The 18223-nt window shown below is 36.7% G+C and overlaps 2 protein-coding genes across 12 annotated transcripts in view; one reads left to right on the top strand and one right to left on the bottom strand.

Moving 5' to 3' along the window:
- Lrrn3 (leucine rich repeat neuronal 3) overlaps positions 1 to 9517 on the top strand; it is a 31130-nt gene extending 21613 nt beyond the window's left edge. For 2 of the 3 annotated variants that reach the window (XM_063262547.1, XM_063262546.1), the window contains exon 2: positions 6513 to 9517. In XM_063262547.1, the coding sequence (XP_063118617.1) occupies positions 6868 to 8991 (2124 nt within the window). In that variant the 5' untranslated portion in view covers positions 6513 to 6867 and the 3' untranslated portion in view covers positions 8992 to 9517. The remainder of the gene's footprint in view (positions 1 to 6512) is intronic. The other variant, NM_030856.2, reaches the window with a different exon arrangement.
- Immp2l (inner mitochondrial membrane peptidase subunit 2) overlaps positions 1 to 18223 on the bottom strand; it is an 899718-nt gene that overhangs the window by 471226 nt on the left and 410269 nt on the right. The window lies entirely within an intron of this gene.

The following is an 18223-nucleotide window of genomic DNA, read 5'->3' as shown; positions in this document are numbered from 1 at the left end:
ATCCAGTTTCTAAGCTTAAAAGGAGTCAGTGATTTGTAGCACAGGAGAAAGGGTATTCTGTCCATAGTCAGCAAGTCTTTTATAAACCAGTGCCATATTTATTTATGCAAAGCAAGAGTTATTTAACTTATTCAATGAACAGGTCAATATTTTTATTGTAAATATTTGAAATGTCCACTTTCTTAAAAAGTGATACACAAGTTCAGTTAACTGGGTTTGAAAGACTAGAAAATAAATATTTCCAAAGTAAAAAGAAAGGTTTGTTGTTTGTTTGTTTGTTTGTTTGCTTGTTTGTTTGTTTTTTGGAATATGTGTAGTAAAACTCAACAATTCTTTAAGGTTATGAAACCTTCAATTAGAAGGCTGAATTTTATAACAAGGGATTCTAAAATCAGATAATAGGAAAATGGATTTAGAGATCTTTATACAAACGAACTTAGCAAAATTGTTAGAGAAGAAAGGGGGAATCTGGGTTTTAATGTAGCCATTTTCTATCTTCACCAATTTTTCCCCTGGAGTCAAGTATCAAAATGTTTCTCTTCCACATGGTTCAGCCTTTATAATACACATAATGAGGTACAAGCAAAGGGACACTTTGCTCTTAAGCTTCTGAATTGTAAAGCTTCATTGAAAAGATAGTACTTTTAGATTTGTCTTGTCCACCTGTTTCTCCCCTATCCTAAAGGAACGTTCTATTGTAAACAGCATAAAAGCCCGGTAACATTTCACTTACTCCTGCTATACCGACCGAATTAAGCATTGTTTCCTCAGTACACGCGCAGACCATTACACATGGCTTTATAGTAAATCACGTCAAATGTGCAGCGTCCTCCTTATTGACTCGACCCACTGAGAACTTTGCAAGCAGATGTAGGGTCTTACTAACGGCCAACTTTCCATGTCTCCAGCCTACCTCAATGAGGTGATCAATCAGTGACTGGCCAATGATGAGACACAGACAAAGAAGGGCCAGGACAGCACTCTCCCCACTAGGGAGATCACAAGGCATTCCTCCATGAAAAGAGTCCATATGCAACCATTTTCTATTTGATTATGATCAAAAATATACTAAAAAGTATAATCTCAGCCATGACGGAGTGTCCACAGGCATTAAAAATATGAGAATTCTTAAAATTGATTTCTTTTAGTGAACTAAATTGGGATACTTCATGCTGTCAGTGTTCCATATAAAGCATTTTAAGCCTGTTGCTCTTCTGCTGGCAAAATCTGCATGGGGAGGCAATTGGAGAAACTAAGTAAGCTGAGAGAAACATTCAGGGAGCACAAAGGAACAGATATATTAGGGGAAGAGATATCACATGTCCAAGTGCTTCTTAAATTAAAAATAAAATAAGGACTTGATTCAGGCCACACAAAAAAAAAAGGCTTAGGGTAGCTGAGAGACTATAATAAATATACCTTAAATTTTTTCAGTTTTAGAAAGGAAGTGGTGTATACAATGAAATGAAAATACACTATCTGGTATAGTATGCACCCGAGAATATTGACTCAAGGGTGGACAGATAAATAGGAGAAAGGGAGAATGCTCAATGCGTTCATTGTCAGGGACATTCAATCACATAAGAGCATCCTGAGAACTACCTTGGGTTAAGATAGTTTTCCATTTCTAATGGCATTTCAACATTGTCTGAACTTCCAAAATTTTCAATTCAGTTTATCTTGCCTTAATATATGAGCGTGTTGTTTTTAAATTTAAAAAAAATGACATTTTAAAATAGTTCTCTATGAAAACAAACAAAAGTGACTGAAAAGAACAAAAGTGATCTCACTGAGTTCCTAATGCCTGATCACAGTAAAACTTCAGTCACCTACCAGCCACACTGCACTTAGTAAAGGTTTCTGTATGCTGCTAAATTACCACAGTGTGAGGGGAAGAGAGAAATTCTGTCTGCACATTAAGCATGTTTTATGCATTCAGTTAATTCATAATATCTACTCCTAAAATCTTTAAGCTTCAAGTCAAAATACAGAATTTTTCCCTGACGTCTGAACTCCTTGATAAATGATGGAGCACAGGACATTATTTAAGTATAGTTGCCTGGATCGAGTTCACATTTTCCTCAAGAGTTTTTATCTTTTATTCCGTGTGATCAAAACCTATGAACAGCAGCTAGAAATCTGGGGCCTGGGAAGAGAGAGGTGAGGACGTTTTTAGAAATTCTGAGAAATTTACTTAAACTGCATTTAAGCTGGTCCACTTATTTTTAGTTGTGCAATAGGTTATTTTTAAACTCCTTGTACAAATGTATAGGAAAAGGAAGAAAACTCTTTTAAAGTCAACTATATAGCACAAATCTTCAAATGGGCACTAGCGGAAAAGCTTTTCCTCAGTGGTGAAACTAATGCATAGGTTGAAAAATAGCTGGTTTAAAATGACTGTAACTTCTCTTGCTTTCAAGTGGCAATAAGTTTCTCACGTTCAAGTACATGCCTTGTAGAGAAAGGTGAAATTTCTGAAGGAAAGTTGCTTTAAAAGTGTGATGGTGCATCATTTATCTACTCCTGATTATTTTTTTATTGTTGAATACTTGAATCACTTTTTTTAAATTATGATAATCGTTGTTTGATTTGCTATGACTCGGTACAAACCATGGAAAGACACACTTGTAAGTTATTAATCAGCAAATTATTACCTGAGTACTAATCAACCAATAAAATGTATTAATATAATCAAATAAATTGAGTTGAACAATGACCCTAATCATAATAATATTATGGTCTAGGAAGAATAATAATCAAGTCATTAAATGTCTAGCAAAAAGTGTCATCAGAAGTATATAGCTATTCATAATCTAATAACATATGTACTCTTTATTACTAATAATCTCATTTTCATTAAACTCTTAAGGAAATGTAAATGACAATTAAGATCACAGTTGAGAAGTAGGAAAGGAAAAGCTCCCAGCCGAGGCACTTGGGTTCGCGTCATACAAGGAACCAGGTTACTCGGGTTCAGCCTCTACAGGAGGACTGGGTCCTGCTGCAGACAAGGAAGCCTTCATTGTCATGACTGTGATAACCAAGAGCCCTAGTCTGACTTTGCAGCCTCTGAACCTGGATTTGTAAGGAAATTACAGATACATGACTTATTTATACATAAGGTGATAACTTATGTAAACTTCATTCTTACACAAAAATATAGGAAACATACAGTTTGAGTATGTGGGAAAAATACAAATAAGAGGAGCTACATCTTTTGAAGGTTCAAAAAAAATTAACAAGTTGGTTGCTTGAACTTTAGGTAAATTGACGGAAATATGCCTTTGCTCCTGAGATCCTTCCACTGGGGCCCTGAAAACCTCCAAGTCTGTTTTTCTAATGGAGCAATGGCGCTTGCTGTACTGTAGAGTGAGGAGCTGTCATCTCTCTTTCAGTCACATTTCTTGTAATAACATGATACTTCTGCTTTGTATACTAGCCCCAAGTGAGCTTACATGTGAGTCACACCTTCCTCATAACTTGTTTGGGCAAAATGAATTTTGTAAACCTCACAATCTGAAGATGATAGTTTATAAATAAGTCTAAGAAAAAAAATCCACTGTACTAAATGTTTGTTAAAATTGCCTCATTTCTACTCATGTCAGCAGGGTGACCTTCTAGAAAGAGGTGAACACAAGAGTGGGGGAAACTGTGTCCAAATCGTACCCTGTTGTTTATTAGGCAAATGTTCTTAGAGAGGAGAGGCCTTAAGCAGGAGGGATTATAATATTGTAAGGTTTCAGGTCCTGTTCGTTACAAGTACAGGCTAAACATCTCACTACACTGTCTCGCAAGGCCATGGGCAACATAAACAAGTGCTAAGAAGAAGACGTGGAGGCGGTAAAGCACTAAGAAGTAAGACTGCTTCCGCCCTAGGACTGTGCACACAGCCTGTGCTGATAGCAGCTAGTGAAAGCATTAAAGCAATTTCGTGGGGACACAAGACAAAGTCAATATTCTAGTCTGCTGTGCTTTCCGCCCTCCCAGATACCAGCTCTAATGCATCTTCACATTGTATACCACTGTGAGAACTCTTGGATTTGAAAGTCTTCTGGATAAACTTAGCTCAACTCATGTCTCAAAGCTATGGCTATGCAATTGATGAAGTGGAATCAGAATAATAGTCTAATTAAACATGAACATAAATGTTCAAAGATGCCCATCAAGATAATTTCCAAATAAAAATTTGCATTCTTCTATTAACCATGTAATTTAATAATTCATTGTCAGGTTAACTTGTAAGACATAGGCTCCCCTTCACACAGCTGGTGAAAGCATATAGATTAGATGTAGATAAGAATATAGATATAGATAAGGATATAGATATAGATAAGGATATCGATATAGATATAGATATAGATATAACCAGTTGACTGTAACTGGCAGAAGTCACATCTCCCTCATCTGAGTGATTAATGAAAACATACAGAAGTGTGTTTTGTACTTTCTACCTAGGCCTTTCCTTCATCTTGGATATAAGAGGAGGTAATGGGTTCCACGCTGGTCTTCTCTTTGGCCTCTTGCTTGCATGTACTTTAACTTGTATTTAGTAATGTATTTACTAATGTTTTGACTTCCTCACTGAAGTTCACTATAGGAAGTGATAACATCCAACTCACCTTTTTCTCTACTGTTTATGAAACCAACAACTAAAACATAGAATTTGCTTAATAAATCTCACTAAATTACAAATGAGTCAACCACAGATACAGTAGAGCAGAGGTTCTCAACTTATGGGCCATGACCCCTTTGGAAATTACATATCAGAGACCCTGCATATCAGATGTTTACACTATTAATCAAAACAGTAGCAAAATTACAGTTATTGGTTAGCAACAAAATAATTTTATGGTTGAGGGGTCACCAAAACATGAAGAACTGTATTTAAGGGTCACAACATGAGGAAGGTTGAGAACCACCATGGCTGAAGATTGATTTTTAGAGTCTAACATTCCTTTGTGTTATCCTCAGAATCAATCCTCCAATCTTATGTAGAAATATAGTTACTATAGACTTTATGTATGTAGCTAAATAAATATAAATATGAGCAGTTAATTTACTGATGTTTAAAAATGAACGAATTGGATTGCTTTCATTGTATGCAAGATTATGGAAGTGTACATTTCCCTACCTTCATCCACTGCTATACTCAAACATCTCTTGAGTTTGTGCTACATTCCAGTTACCAAGGTCAGGAGCTAGAGATCAAAAGACAAGCAAAGCTCTTTTTCTCAAGGAGGTGTGACTGGAAGCACAAAATTCTCGGAAGCAAGAGGGAGAAGTTATATGAAAGGTAGGCTTCCCAGAGGACACAGGCTTGGAAGGTGAAAAAAATTCAGATGCCTTTGACTCAAGGCAAGTTAATAGTTAACTGAAAAAAAAATCATGACCCAATATCAGATAAAAATCACATTTCTGAGTGTTAAGGGTAAGAGACAAGATCGCTGTAAATGTAAACTATAAGTGATTCATAAATTCTTAGAAATAAATTTCTTTATTTTAAAACAATATTTCTACCTCTTTATGAGAACACACGCCATTGATGTGGATAGTTACGTGTATTGCTAAAGTGTTGACCATATCTTCATCCAATTATGCCATTGTAACCATCAATGGTGAGAGGCGATAAGCCCAATATGAAGGGTCTAGCCACACTGCCTGACTTTCCAAACCATGTGAAGAGATGAGAGGCAGCTCACCAGCAATCTGCCTGGCTGAAGCATAGCCCTACCAGTACTGTGTCCTTTAAACAAACTGTAATATGCTTTGGAACTTCTCATTTCTTGTGACAATAAAAAAAAACGCCAGTGTCCATTTAAAGAAGTAATATCCACTTTAGTGATATCAGACAGTTGTTTTTATTGCTAGTTACTGATGGGATGTAAATTATTCTCGATGATAAACAATCGAATCTTCATCTTAAGTTAATTTTATACAAGTGTATCTACAGCAAGGTTGATTAGCCTCCAATTTTTGAAACTCTCAAATCATTTTATACAGACTACAGAGAAGCAGGAATAAAAATAAGGAATTGCACTAAATATCACTACTTAGCTCATTCAGCAATCAGGACCAATTGTGCTCCCAAGTGCTGGCTATAAGGGGTAGGAGTAGCTAGCTATAGGCTCATTATTTGGTTATAATCAAACGGTTTGATCTGTTTAGGCCATACATCAAAACCTAGCATGTCCTCAAAGCTGCTGTCTTTTATCTTTCACTATAGTCCATAAAGACAGAGAAAAATAAAGAAAAGGTAGAGATGTAAAGAAATTGAAACAACTGAAAAATTCTGGAAGGATATTTATCATACTGAATGAAACTTCAGTCCTCTAAAGATTCAATTTCTTGATCTACCTAATATCTGAGCCAAGAGTGAGGACAAAGTCATCAAAATGTACTGAAACAATGGTAAACTCTAGCAATATTTACATATGTGAGATAATTATATCTAGTAACATTAATTACGAATTTTCCTCTTGAACTAATTTTTCTCTCCCTTTAATTGCACTTAGAATAATGCCTCTATCTGCAAGTACTGGACAAGCATGGGATCTGAATCACAGACTTAACGCTAAATGAATTGCTCCATATCCTGCGACCATCTATACATACACCATCTTCAAAGAGTCCATTGATACCCGATCGCTGAGGAGACAGCAGGCATCTCTTCTCCACGATGCATGCAAGTTTTGGAAAATACATGTGTGGCACTCACAAGTATTTCCATGAAGCAAAGTCCTGCAGTCTTGTGGCATTCATCATTTAACAAATGCGAACACTCCCTTCATCAGTCAGCTCCTACTGAACTTAACTGGCGGTGACTGGAATCCTCAAGGGCCTGCTACATTTCTGAAGACAAAAGCTAAGATGAAGGACGCACCACTCCAAATCCACGTGCTACTTGGCCTGGCTATCACCGCACTCGTACAAGCCGGAGATAAAAAAGTGGATTGCCCCCAGTTATGTACATGTGAGATCAGGCCTTGGTTCACTCCCAGATCCATCTATATGGAAGCATTGACAGTGGACTGTAATGATTTAGGGCTTTTAAACTTCCCGGCCAGATTGCCTGCAGACACACAGATTTTGCTCCTGCAGACTAACAATATTGCAAGAATTGAACATTCCACAGACTTTCCAGTAAACCTTACTGGCCTGGACTTATCTCAGAACAATTTATCTTCGGTCACTAATATTAATGTACAAAAGATGTCCCAGCTTCTTTCTGTATACCTAGAGGAAAACAAGCTAACGGAGCTGCCTGAAAAGTGTCTGTATGGACTGAGTAACTTGCAGGAGCTTTACGTCAATCACAACTTGCTGTCTGCCATCTCTCCCGGAGCCTTCGTTGGCCTACATAACCTTCTTCGACTTCATCTCAACTCAAACAGACTGCAGATGATCAACAGTAAGTGGTTTGAGGCTCTTCCTAATCTTGAGATTCTGATGCTCGGGGACAACCCCATCCTCAGAATCAAGGACATGAACTTTCAGCCTCTTCTCAAGCTCCGCAGCCTGGTTATCGCTGGCATAAACCTCACGGAAGTACCAGGTGACGCCTTGGTTGGACTGGAAAACCTGGAAAGCATCTCTTTTTATGATAATAGGCTTAATAAGGTACCCCAGGTTGCTCTTCAAAAAGCTGTCAACCTCAAGTTTTTGGATCTAAATAAAAACCCTATTAACAGAATACGAAGGGGTGATTTTAGCAATATGCTACACTTGAAGGAGTTGGGGATAAACAATATGCCTGAACTTGTCTCCATTGACAGTCTCGCTGTGGATAACTTGCCAGATTTGAGAAAAATAGAAGCTACTAACAACCCCAGGTTGTCTTACATTCACCCTAATGCATTTTTCAGACTCCCAAAGCTAGAATCTCTCATGCTGAACAGCAACGCCCTCAGTGCCCTCTACCATGGTACCATAGAGTCTTTGCCAAACCTCAAGGAAATCAGCATACACAGCAATCCCATCCGGTGTGACTGTGTAATCCGCTGGATTAACATGAACAAAACCAACATTCGGTTTATGGAACCAGATTCTCTGTTCTGTGTGGACCCACCTGAATTCCAAGGCCAGAATGTTCGACAAGTGCATTTCAGGGATATGATGGAAATCTGCCTCCCTCTTATAGCTCCTGAGAGCTTTCCTTCCATCCTGGATGTAGAAGCTGACAGCTATGTGTCGCTTCACTGCAGAGCCACTGCAGAACCCCAGCCTGAAATCTACTGGATCACACCTTCTGGTAAAAGACTATTGCCAAACACTCTGAGAGAGAAGTTCTATGTTCATTCTGAAGGCACACTAGACATAAGAGGCATAACCCCAAAGGAAGGTGGGTTGTACACCTGCATAGCTACTAACCTAGTCGGTGCTGACTTGAAGTCTATTATGATCAAAGTGGGAGGTTTTGTTCCTCAGGATAACAACGGGTCATTGAATATTAAAATAAGAGATATCCGGGCCAATTCTGTTCTGGTGTCTTGGAAAGCAAACTCTAAAATTCTCAAATCCAGTGTTAAGTGGACAGCCTTTGTTAAGACTGAAGACTCCCAGGCTGCCCAAAGTGCTCGAATACCATCTGATGTCAAGGTATACAATCTTACTCATCTGAAACCTTCTACTGAGTACAAAATTTGTATTGATATTCCCACCATCTATCAGAAAAGCAGAAAACAATGTGTGAATGTGACCACGAAAAGTCTGGAGCATGACGGAAAAGAAAATGGAAAGAGTCACACAGTATTTGTGGCCTGCGTTGGAGGTCTTCTGGGGATCATTGGTGTAATGTGTCTTTTCGGCTGTGTCTCACAAGAAGGGAACTGTGAGAGTGAACACAGCTATACTGTGAACCACTGTCACAAGCCAACCTTGGCATTCAGTGAGCTTTACCCTCCTCTAATCAACCTCTGGGAGTCCAGCAAAGAAAAACCGGCATCGTTGGAAGTAAAAGCAACTGCTATAGGTGTGCCGACAAGTATGTCCTAAAACAGCCAACCAAACCTCCTTCAAAGAAAAGCTGGAGATGGCGGCAGTGCTTAAAAATCAACAACAAAAAATAGGCAGAGGAATGTCACTTTCTCAAAGGAAGACTCAGCATCGCCAATGCTGCTCCTGACCAAGGGAAAGAGAGGTGAAAGTTCGGCATTTTAATTGACTGGCTTCAAAGGGTACTGTGGCAACCAAATAAAACAACTCCATTTTCTAGACCTTTCATGTAACTTTTCTGTCAGGACTGCAGTTAATGTGAACATTTCTGTATTTTTTTTAAGTATAGAAGAGTAGTTGAACTGAGCAATACCTCCTCCTGTGTTGTATTACACATATTAGCCACGAGTTTTTGCAGTGACCAGATAAACTTGAATTGACACGTGGTGTAACGGAAAGGACAGGTTCTGTAGACTAGACACAGTGAGTGTGTGGACCTCTTTTATAAGGAAAAAATACATTTTGGATTACAATCAATTGCTTTTGTCTTGTTTCTGTTTCTAAATAAAGAATAATTTCTGGGAAATAGCATCTGATTAGAAGTCATTTAAGTACCAATGATTTTTAACGGTGTATTTTTTTCTAATTGGGTTTGGAAATCACATTTTTCTGATACATAAAATGGATTTTAGACAGCACTTTATCAATATTAAGAAATTATAGCATTATATTTAGCGCTTTAAATATTAATTAAAAGAAATCACCCAGGAAATTATTAATTCGTTTAAAGATTTTTTCAGACAAGAAGCTCTGAATGAGGATTTAATTATTAGGTTCATGTGATGTAAATACAATACTGAAGTAAGTCAAGCCCTAATTTTAATAATGAATCAGTCATCTGGAAATGGCTACTATGCAAAAAGCTTTTGCCATTTCAGAGTGCTTACTCATCTAAGCATATTTTCATATTTCTTTGAGATTTAAAGTAAGGAGCTCCAATGATGAAACAAATAATTTAATAATCTGCTCCACCACAAACACAGTAAGTTAATCCTATGTCCCAATTTAATAGCAAGGTTTTGAAATTATACTATAAAATGTGAATAGGTAGCAATTTTTTTCTCTATTCAATATAAAAACAATGTGATCCAAATGATTCCAGTGTTCACTGTAAAATAAAATGAAGTTTAGGCTTAAAAAAAGCATCCATGCAAACTAGACTCCCTTTAAACTTACTATGTAGCACATGGTGGCCTTGAACTCATGATTCTCCTCCCAGAACCTCTCTTAAACAGTGTTACAGGTGTATACTGATGAAAATGTCAGGAAACAGTTTCATTAACCAAGATGAGTTCTGAAGGTGATTTAGGGTAAAATACATCAATAAAGAGCAATCAACTAAGACTGAACATAAAGGTCTAAAAACACATGTTAAAATGAATTCACTTCATCAAATGAAACTACCACTTTGAAATCCTTTATATAAAGTTAAAGAATTTTACTTGAAAAGTTAACAAAAGCCAGGGAGCTAGACAGTTTCAGTCATTTTACAAATAAAAACAGTTCTGCAAAAACAAGTTCATTTTTTTTACACAAAGGCAAAACATTCTTAATTTAAATACCAATCTTAAATAATAACTCATAGTTTTAATAGGCAAATTCCTTCTCTCTCCAGCTAGGAGCTTCTGTATTAATAACTGTTGTGCTGTTCCTAATCAAGTGTTTAATATTTTACAGTGGCTGAGTGCATATTACCAGCACGTCACCAGCCTGTAAGCATTTGCAGCATGGCAGCCATATCAATTTATTTGTTGATATTAGACATTTCTTTTGTGTTAGCATTGACAGTTTCTAATTAAATCCTAGCCAGTTGTGACAATGCGGAAGGTAATTGCTATGAACTCTTTAAAATGAAAGGACAAGCTGTGCTAATTTCAACAAAACCAAAATATGGAACTTGTTAATTCAACGTGTTTCCCAAGAACAGATTTTACAACCTGATGAATCACTATCACACAGAAGCTGACATTAGAATTTATCAGTAAGACATGCTCATATATCATGAGAGGGTTCATGAAAGGTTTCAGCACCACGGACAGAGCTTTGCAAGGCTCAGCTATTTATCAAAAATTTAGGAGCTGAAATATGACCTATTAGGATGCAGTTATTGTATAGGTCAGCAAGATATTGAGCATGTATCTAGTGTTTCTTTTAAATTTACCTTCATGAGGAGCCATCACAGCCACGTCTAAAGCTTACAGTGCATTTCCAGCCACACATATCCTTTGAAAATTGTCACTCGATAAAACCAATTAATAAATCGTAAAAACGCATATAGATGAATTTTTGTCACCCACAAAGCAATGCAGGCTCTTAAAGCATGCTATGATTTTATTTAAGTACTAATCTAATGTATCAGCAAAGAAAGGATTTCTGCTTCAACAAACAGAGTAAGATTTAATTCCCTCCCGGACCTCCTAAGCAATCACGAGATTAAATGAGCACTCATCAACTGACTCACGCATAATTTACAGTTGAACTGTATCATATGGAATCACCTGTCGAAGTGAAGTTTACCTAAGAAAAGAATTCTAAAGCTTATACTGCCACTAAGGTCCATTGAAGTACTTATCTTTATGCAGAAAAACCTCACACACAAAAATTATTTAGAAAAAAATGGCATAGTCTCACATTTTTTTTACAAACCAATTCCATACTCCAGAAAAAGAAGCATGCGGAAACAACACAAGGAATAATCATGATTGTGTAATGAAGTTTGATTACCGATACACTCCCTACAAAAACCGGTGTCACTGCTTGGAGATGAAAACCTCCTACTAACTAGTGATGTCCTGGCTGTCCTTAATATCAGAGTATAATACCTAATGTATGCTCAGAAGCAGACGCAAATGAACTTGAGCGTTGTCAGTTGAATCAATGTGCAACACATACAATTATAGATAGTACATGATTTTGAAGGGATAATAAATGACTGTGACTAGTTGAATATCACACTACGCTTTTATCATCATCTTAGAGTGCAATCCTTCCACTTATTAGAAAATTAACTATAAATAGTATGGCATGCTACATGGTGACAGCCTCATACATCTCCCTGTTTATCGTGTCTCCTGACTACATCAAGTAATTGACCTGCCCTGTTAGTTTGTAGAAGTGCACTCTGGAATGCCCACACAGCAGTGACATCAACTCATCATGCATTTTCACAGTGTTGCTTAACATTGAGTGCTGAAAAACAGCAAAGACAAAAACTATCAATGAAGTCACATTACTATCAGTATAGTAATACATAATAGAGATTTTGAAATGCTACCAGTCTGCCTAGGAAGAATGAAGAATGAAGGGAAGCTCTGATATCTCTCTCCATATGTCTCTCTCTCTCTCTCTCTCTCTCTCTCTCTCTCTCTCTCACACACACACACACACACACACACACACACACACACACCTTAACACAGAGATTTATATTATATATTTTCTCTATCGAGCTTTCACAAATATTTATTAACTGAGATACCTAGTGATATCAGTGATATCTTTACATACACACACTACTCAGAAATCACAAAATATTTAAGCTCAACATAATCTATAGAAATATGTTGACATAGATTGTTAAAATATATTACTGATTTTATTCTCTGTATTACAATAACTGGCTCGATACCATCTTCAGAATGATTAAATAAAAAAATCTTAACTATTTTCCATTTTCTGCGCTTACCTATTTTCTGTGCTTTTCTAAGCACAGAAAGGTGTAATTTCTTTTTTAACTAAGAGAGTTTGGTCATCCAAACAAATGAGAAGTTAAATTCAAGAAGGTAAAATTTAGCACTGACCAAATGCTTACACCTCTTACAAGGAGAGTCACCTCACTCTTAAAGATTTTCTCTCACTGACTCATAAATTATTCAAAACTGCAGTATCTGGCAATTACAAAGTTAACAATAAAACAGCAGAGTTTAAAGTTATGTTTGCTAAGAAAGTTTCCAACAAAGGGTTCCTGAAAGCAGGAAAACCTCTAATTGCATTTCTCGCTGCCACCGCCATTTTGCTCTTCATTCCAAGGCTGATTTTTCTAGATATTATAAACCAATCAAAATTTCCATGATGTAATATCATAGTTTTCATTTCATTCCCATACTATTTTCAAAGATAATGATATTTTAGATGTCACAATACCTTATGAGTTTTGTATATCTTTTCTACTTGATGTATCTTTAAAAACTCATAGCATTACGTGACCATAATAATTAAAACATACAGGATAGTGTCTGGGATTATCAATTTAAAATTCCAGTTGGGCTGCTCATATGTAGCATTCAGTAATCTCTGGTACAAATAATAAAGTAAATGTGGGGTAAAACTTGACCTTCCCAATCCTCACATGAGAGGTCATATAAATACCTCCCTGGCTTTTGGGATATCAGTCTCCAAGGAAGAAGAGATAGAATTTGTTCTTCAACTCTAAGAAGTGATATTGTTAGAATAATGCACCCAAACATACCAAAACAATTTATCAAATGTATAATACAGGTCAGAAACTTACAGTAAATATATCCTTAATAGTTACAAAGGAAAAAAAATACAGGGAATAAAGAAGCAAAAAATTCTATCTATAAAATAACTTAAGGGCACTAGCTATCTCATTTCTCTTTGCTATTCAGTTTATCAATAAAGCAGCACTTTAATACTTAATGTTTCATAGAAAAACACTTATTTTTTGAGGATTCCAAAATATGTTCTGATTATATAATATCAGCAAATCAATTCAGACCCGTGTATGCAATAAATTGCAGTTTACTAGTCTTTTGAAAGGCATAAAAGAAACAGAAGGGTCACATCTTTCTGATAGTAATATTTTTTTATTCATATAACCAATAAAAATAAGTAATTATAAGCATAAAAGCTACATTAAACATTAGATTTTCTTCCATTGGATCTCCCTTAATCCATGTTGTTCCTGAAGCAAGTAGTCAATACTTCATACATTTTCCTGTAAACTAAATGCTACTTCAAAAAGGTTACTAACATTTGTAGCAATTCACAATCATATTAACTTAGGCGAAATCCAAGGAAACTTTTACTAGTGTCAGACTCAAAACTGGCAATGTTTTTTAGGCGGCACACCAGGCTTGGCTTAAAATATAGAACATGAAAAATAAAACATGAAAATAAAAATAGAACATGAAAATAAACTTCATAACTAGGAGTTAACAATATGATAGACACTCTCCCTCTGAGAGTGACTCCTATGAGAGACTTTCTCCCTCTCTTGCTTGCTGTCTCTCAGAGAGACCATTGGACCTCATTTACATACAATTACGTAATCTATTGCGTATCCAGTCACTGGTGGAATGCCAAGAAATGCAGTAACAATATTTCTACATTATATTCCATCCTATCATAAAACTATGAATATAGTGTCAGAGAAGTTAAATGGTTTTCTTCCTCCAAAATAGAATAAGAAACATAAACACAAAAAGATAGAAGACCATAAGCAATAGTAAGACGCGAGCCTATCTGAGCATTCCATAGCCCATGAGAGTGTGTGATGGAGGGACTGAAACAATATACCGATATGTAGAGACATGGGAACATAGCTCACTTGCCCAGCATAGACCAGGGCCCAGTCGGAAGATGCCTTCTGGGCTGGATTGTTCAGAGGAGGTTGTAATCTCCGACTTGGAAAGCATAGTTAGCTGGTAACTGTCCATCGTGCCCTCACAGCAAGTAGACCTGTGAGACAGGGGTGCTTGATAGCTGGGACTCTAATTAAAATGAAATAATTCGAATTTTAATTATTATTATCATCCAACCAACTCCATCAATACGTTCTTTAAAAATATTCCAATCTCAGTTTTGCACCAGGACTTGAAGACATTTGATGGATTTCTTTGGCTATTTGCAAAGCAATACATTTTTTTAAGGACAAAGAAGAAAGAAAGAAATCTATGCATAGTGTTACAAATAAAAGTTTTAGTAAGCATTTCTCCAAGTGCGCAGTAAGTCCACAGCCAGAGCTGATTGAGAGAGTTTTCTGTCTGAAATCATTCCCATATCCATCTGATAGTTCTCATCTATCAAGCACCTCTCTCTCAAAATTCCACTCACTGTGCACGCAGGATGGTCAGTCACCAGCTAAACATGCTTTCCAAGACTCAGATTACAACTGTCTCCAAAACAATCTAGCTTAGAAGGAACTTTCTGTTTAAAAATAAAAAGAGGAAGAATACTGAGAAAGGAAAAGAGAATTCTCCCTGCTTTCTGCCAGCAGGCAGACTCTGTGACTACCTTTGCCGCACCAGGGAAAGAAAACAGCAACACCTGCCCTGCCACTAAGAGTTAGAAGTCACCGTGCTCTGGCAGCCTGGCATGGCTAGCAACTTAGAGTCTACTGCAACCTCTGGGCTCTCAGGAGAGCACAGTCATGAACTACACGTTATAATTCTAGAGAGGGCACTATTATTCAATGTAGCTCAGATGACACATCATTTAAGATAAATGGAACAACAAAACCTTGAATATAAATAATCTTATCCAGGTGATTTGAACCTGAAGCGAACGTTTCATAGAAAGCTATGCCAAACTGGCAGGCACAGAAAAGAAGTGGTTGTTTAAAAGAAATATTGTCATAAATGAAGATATCCCATTATATTAAGCTGGGATGGGAGGATAATCTTGCGTGTTCGAAGTTTCTTAACATTCAGTAATTATTCACTACAAATACTTGAAAGTCACTATGCTCAGTACCTCTCTCATCCACAGTGACTTCTTTGAAGAACAATTTGTGTTATCATTGTTGCCTTTCAAGTGACTTGTGTATGTTGTGGAGTTCCTTATAAGTTACAGCAACATGTTGCAAAGCTTTACTTGTAAAGCATCATCAATATTAATTAATAGGGTTCATTATGGCATTTTAAAAACATGCTTAGCTTTGGTTTATCTCTCCCGCATCCATCAAAGAAAGATTTTAAGCAAGAAGATAAATCATGACCCGTGTCACCTGCATATGTATTTTATCCATTCACTATTTAATGGGATATGTGTACTAGAAGCCATAACAACTACTAGCCATTCAGGATGATGTCATAGTAAATACTTTGACATAAAAAAAATCCCAGTGAAAAAGTAGATACTGACAAATTAATCTGGAAAGTTCAATACATAAAATAGTATCATAAGAATTTTGAAAGACATAGGATCGGCTTCTATGTATTTAGGAGTACAAAGCATTCCAACAGAGCCTCAGAGGATGCAAACATACCTAGCTTTATTTAATCACCTAACTAGAGAATGCAAGTAAATTAGACGTGGCTTAAAACTAACAACAGGCTTGAGTATTTAAAACCATCAGCCATAGGAGCAAATGGGACAAAGTTCGAGAGCAGGAAAGAGAATGACCCAACTACAGACAAAGTAAGGTCCAAGCCAGGTTTATGTGGTGCTATACCGTCCAGAGACAAAAGATGCTGAGCTAAAACTGTTATGACTACTTCATAAAGGTACAAAAACCTTCCTAGGACTTTCCTAATCAGATATGACACAAATACATGTATACACGTAAGTCCTTAGGTACCAATAAGTCATCTTCTATGTCAGGATAGTCTAGTATTTCAAGATAAACTGATTTCAGACCTGTTTTCAGAACACAGCCCCTTTGAAAATATATGAAAACCAAAATGTCACTATGGCTCTCCTCTGTCTCTACAGAGGCAAATAAGTGAAAAGGAACCTAGGAACTCTGGGTGATTTTGTACATAAAAACTCGAATGCAATGTAAATGTGTGGCATATGGCTTTGAATGTAAGGCTGGCACTCTTCTATTTCTGCTATCAACTGCACTTCTCTTTTAAATTTTCATGTGTGTTCCACAGACTTTAAAAAGTTACATAAGTATAAAACCAGATGAGGCAAAGGTGAATGCTGCATTTCTCTTCTTTGCACTATATCTGTGAAGCACCAAAATCAGAAATACTGGGGTGTCAATAGGTATTGTTCTCCTCGGATTACAATCTAAAATTTCATGTGGTGGACATTCTGTGTACAGAAAGCCAAGGTAAAAGCAACACCAAGGGTGAATACTGCTGGAACACCCTGAACTCACTTTGAATATGATTTTGAATTTATTTTTGATCACTGATCATTCATCACAGTCATACTCCTCAGAAAGTTTTGTGATCTTCATGTTCATTTATGCAATTTCCATACACCTTCCAGAAAAGCCAAGTTCAACCTCCCAGAACCATCTGTACTCTAGTTTCAGGGGATCCAATGCCCCACTTCTGGCCTCCAAAGGTGCTCTGCATGCATGTGGTATACAGACACATATGTAGGTAAAACACTGAGACACATGAAACAAAAAATAAATAAGGTGGGTGGTGGAACATACCTGTAAACCCATCGCTTGGGAGGCAGAGGCAGGTGGATTTCTGAGTCTGAGGCCAGCCTAGTCTACAGAGCAAATTCCAGGACACCCGAGACTACACATAGAAGCCACATCTTTAAAATTCAAATAAATTTAAGCGAACTAATCAATCAATCATTCTTTAAAAAGAATCTGGGGTCCAAAATACAAGTAGGTTATTAAAGAAGTATATTTCATCACAACAATTAAACTTTTAAAGCTAAAGATAATTTAAACTGGCATACATTTTCTATCAAGGAAAGCAAAACTCTCATTTTGCTATTCACCCTTCTCAAAAGAGTTTTAGTGACTGTAATATAATACATTAACATGGTAATTTTCTAATAAATCTTTAGTAATATTTCTTTTGAAAACTTTCCTGAGGATTTTCACTTGAAACTAATGACAAAATTCCAAACAAACAAGCGGCAACAAAAAACAAATCTGATAAAGTACATTTTCCTTCATATTTAAATCATGGTATCTGAGTATTCTGAGCCCAGGGCCAGCTCTTGAATTTCCTGAAGAACACATCAAGATGCCACAGCTCGCAGATATGTTCCACTCACGAAGGTGACAAAAAAGTCCTGTATCCTGTCAGACAATATATAAAAGCAACGACAGACCATGTGTTCTATGTATAAGAGGAAACTTGACCCAACATGAGACCATATTGCTCAGACCAACCGTTTCTCTCTGCAGGACTCCTTGGAACACCAACCAGAATATGTACAAGTTACTTGTCACAAAATGTCATCTCATTCGAAAAAAAAAAAAAGTCTGGTTTTGACATCACTGAAGTCAGAACATATAAGGTATCAAAATAGATGTCATTGACAAGAAAATGATCTATGATTGGGATAT

Source organism: Rattus norvegicus, chromosome 6, assembly GCF_036323735.1.
Source record: "Rattus norvegicus strain BN/NHsdMcwi chromosome 6, GRCr8, whole genome shotgun sequence".
Classification (NCBI taxonomy): domain Eukaryota; kingdom Metazoa; phylum Chordata; class Mammalia; order Rodentia; family Muridae; genus Rattus; species Rattus norvegicus.
Note: the sequence above shows the minus strand (reverse complement) of the source record. Positions and strands in the feature narration are given on the sequence as shown.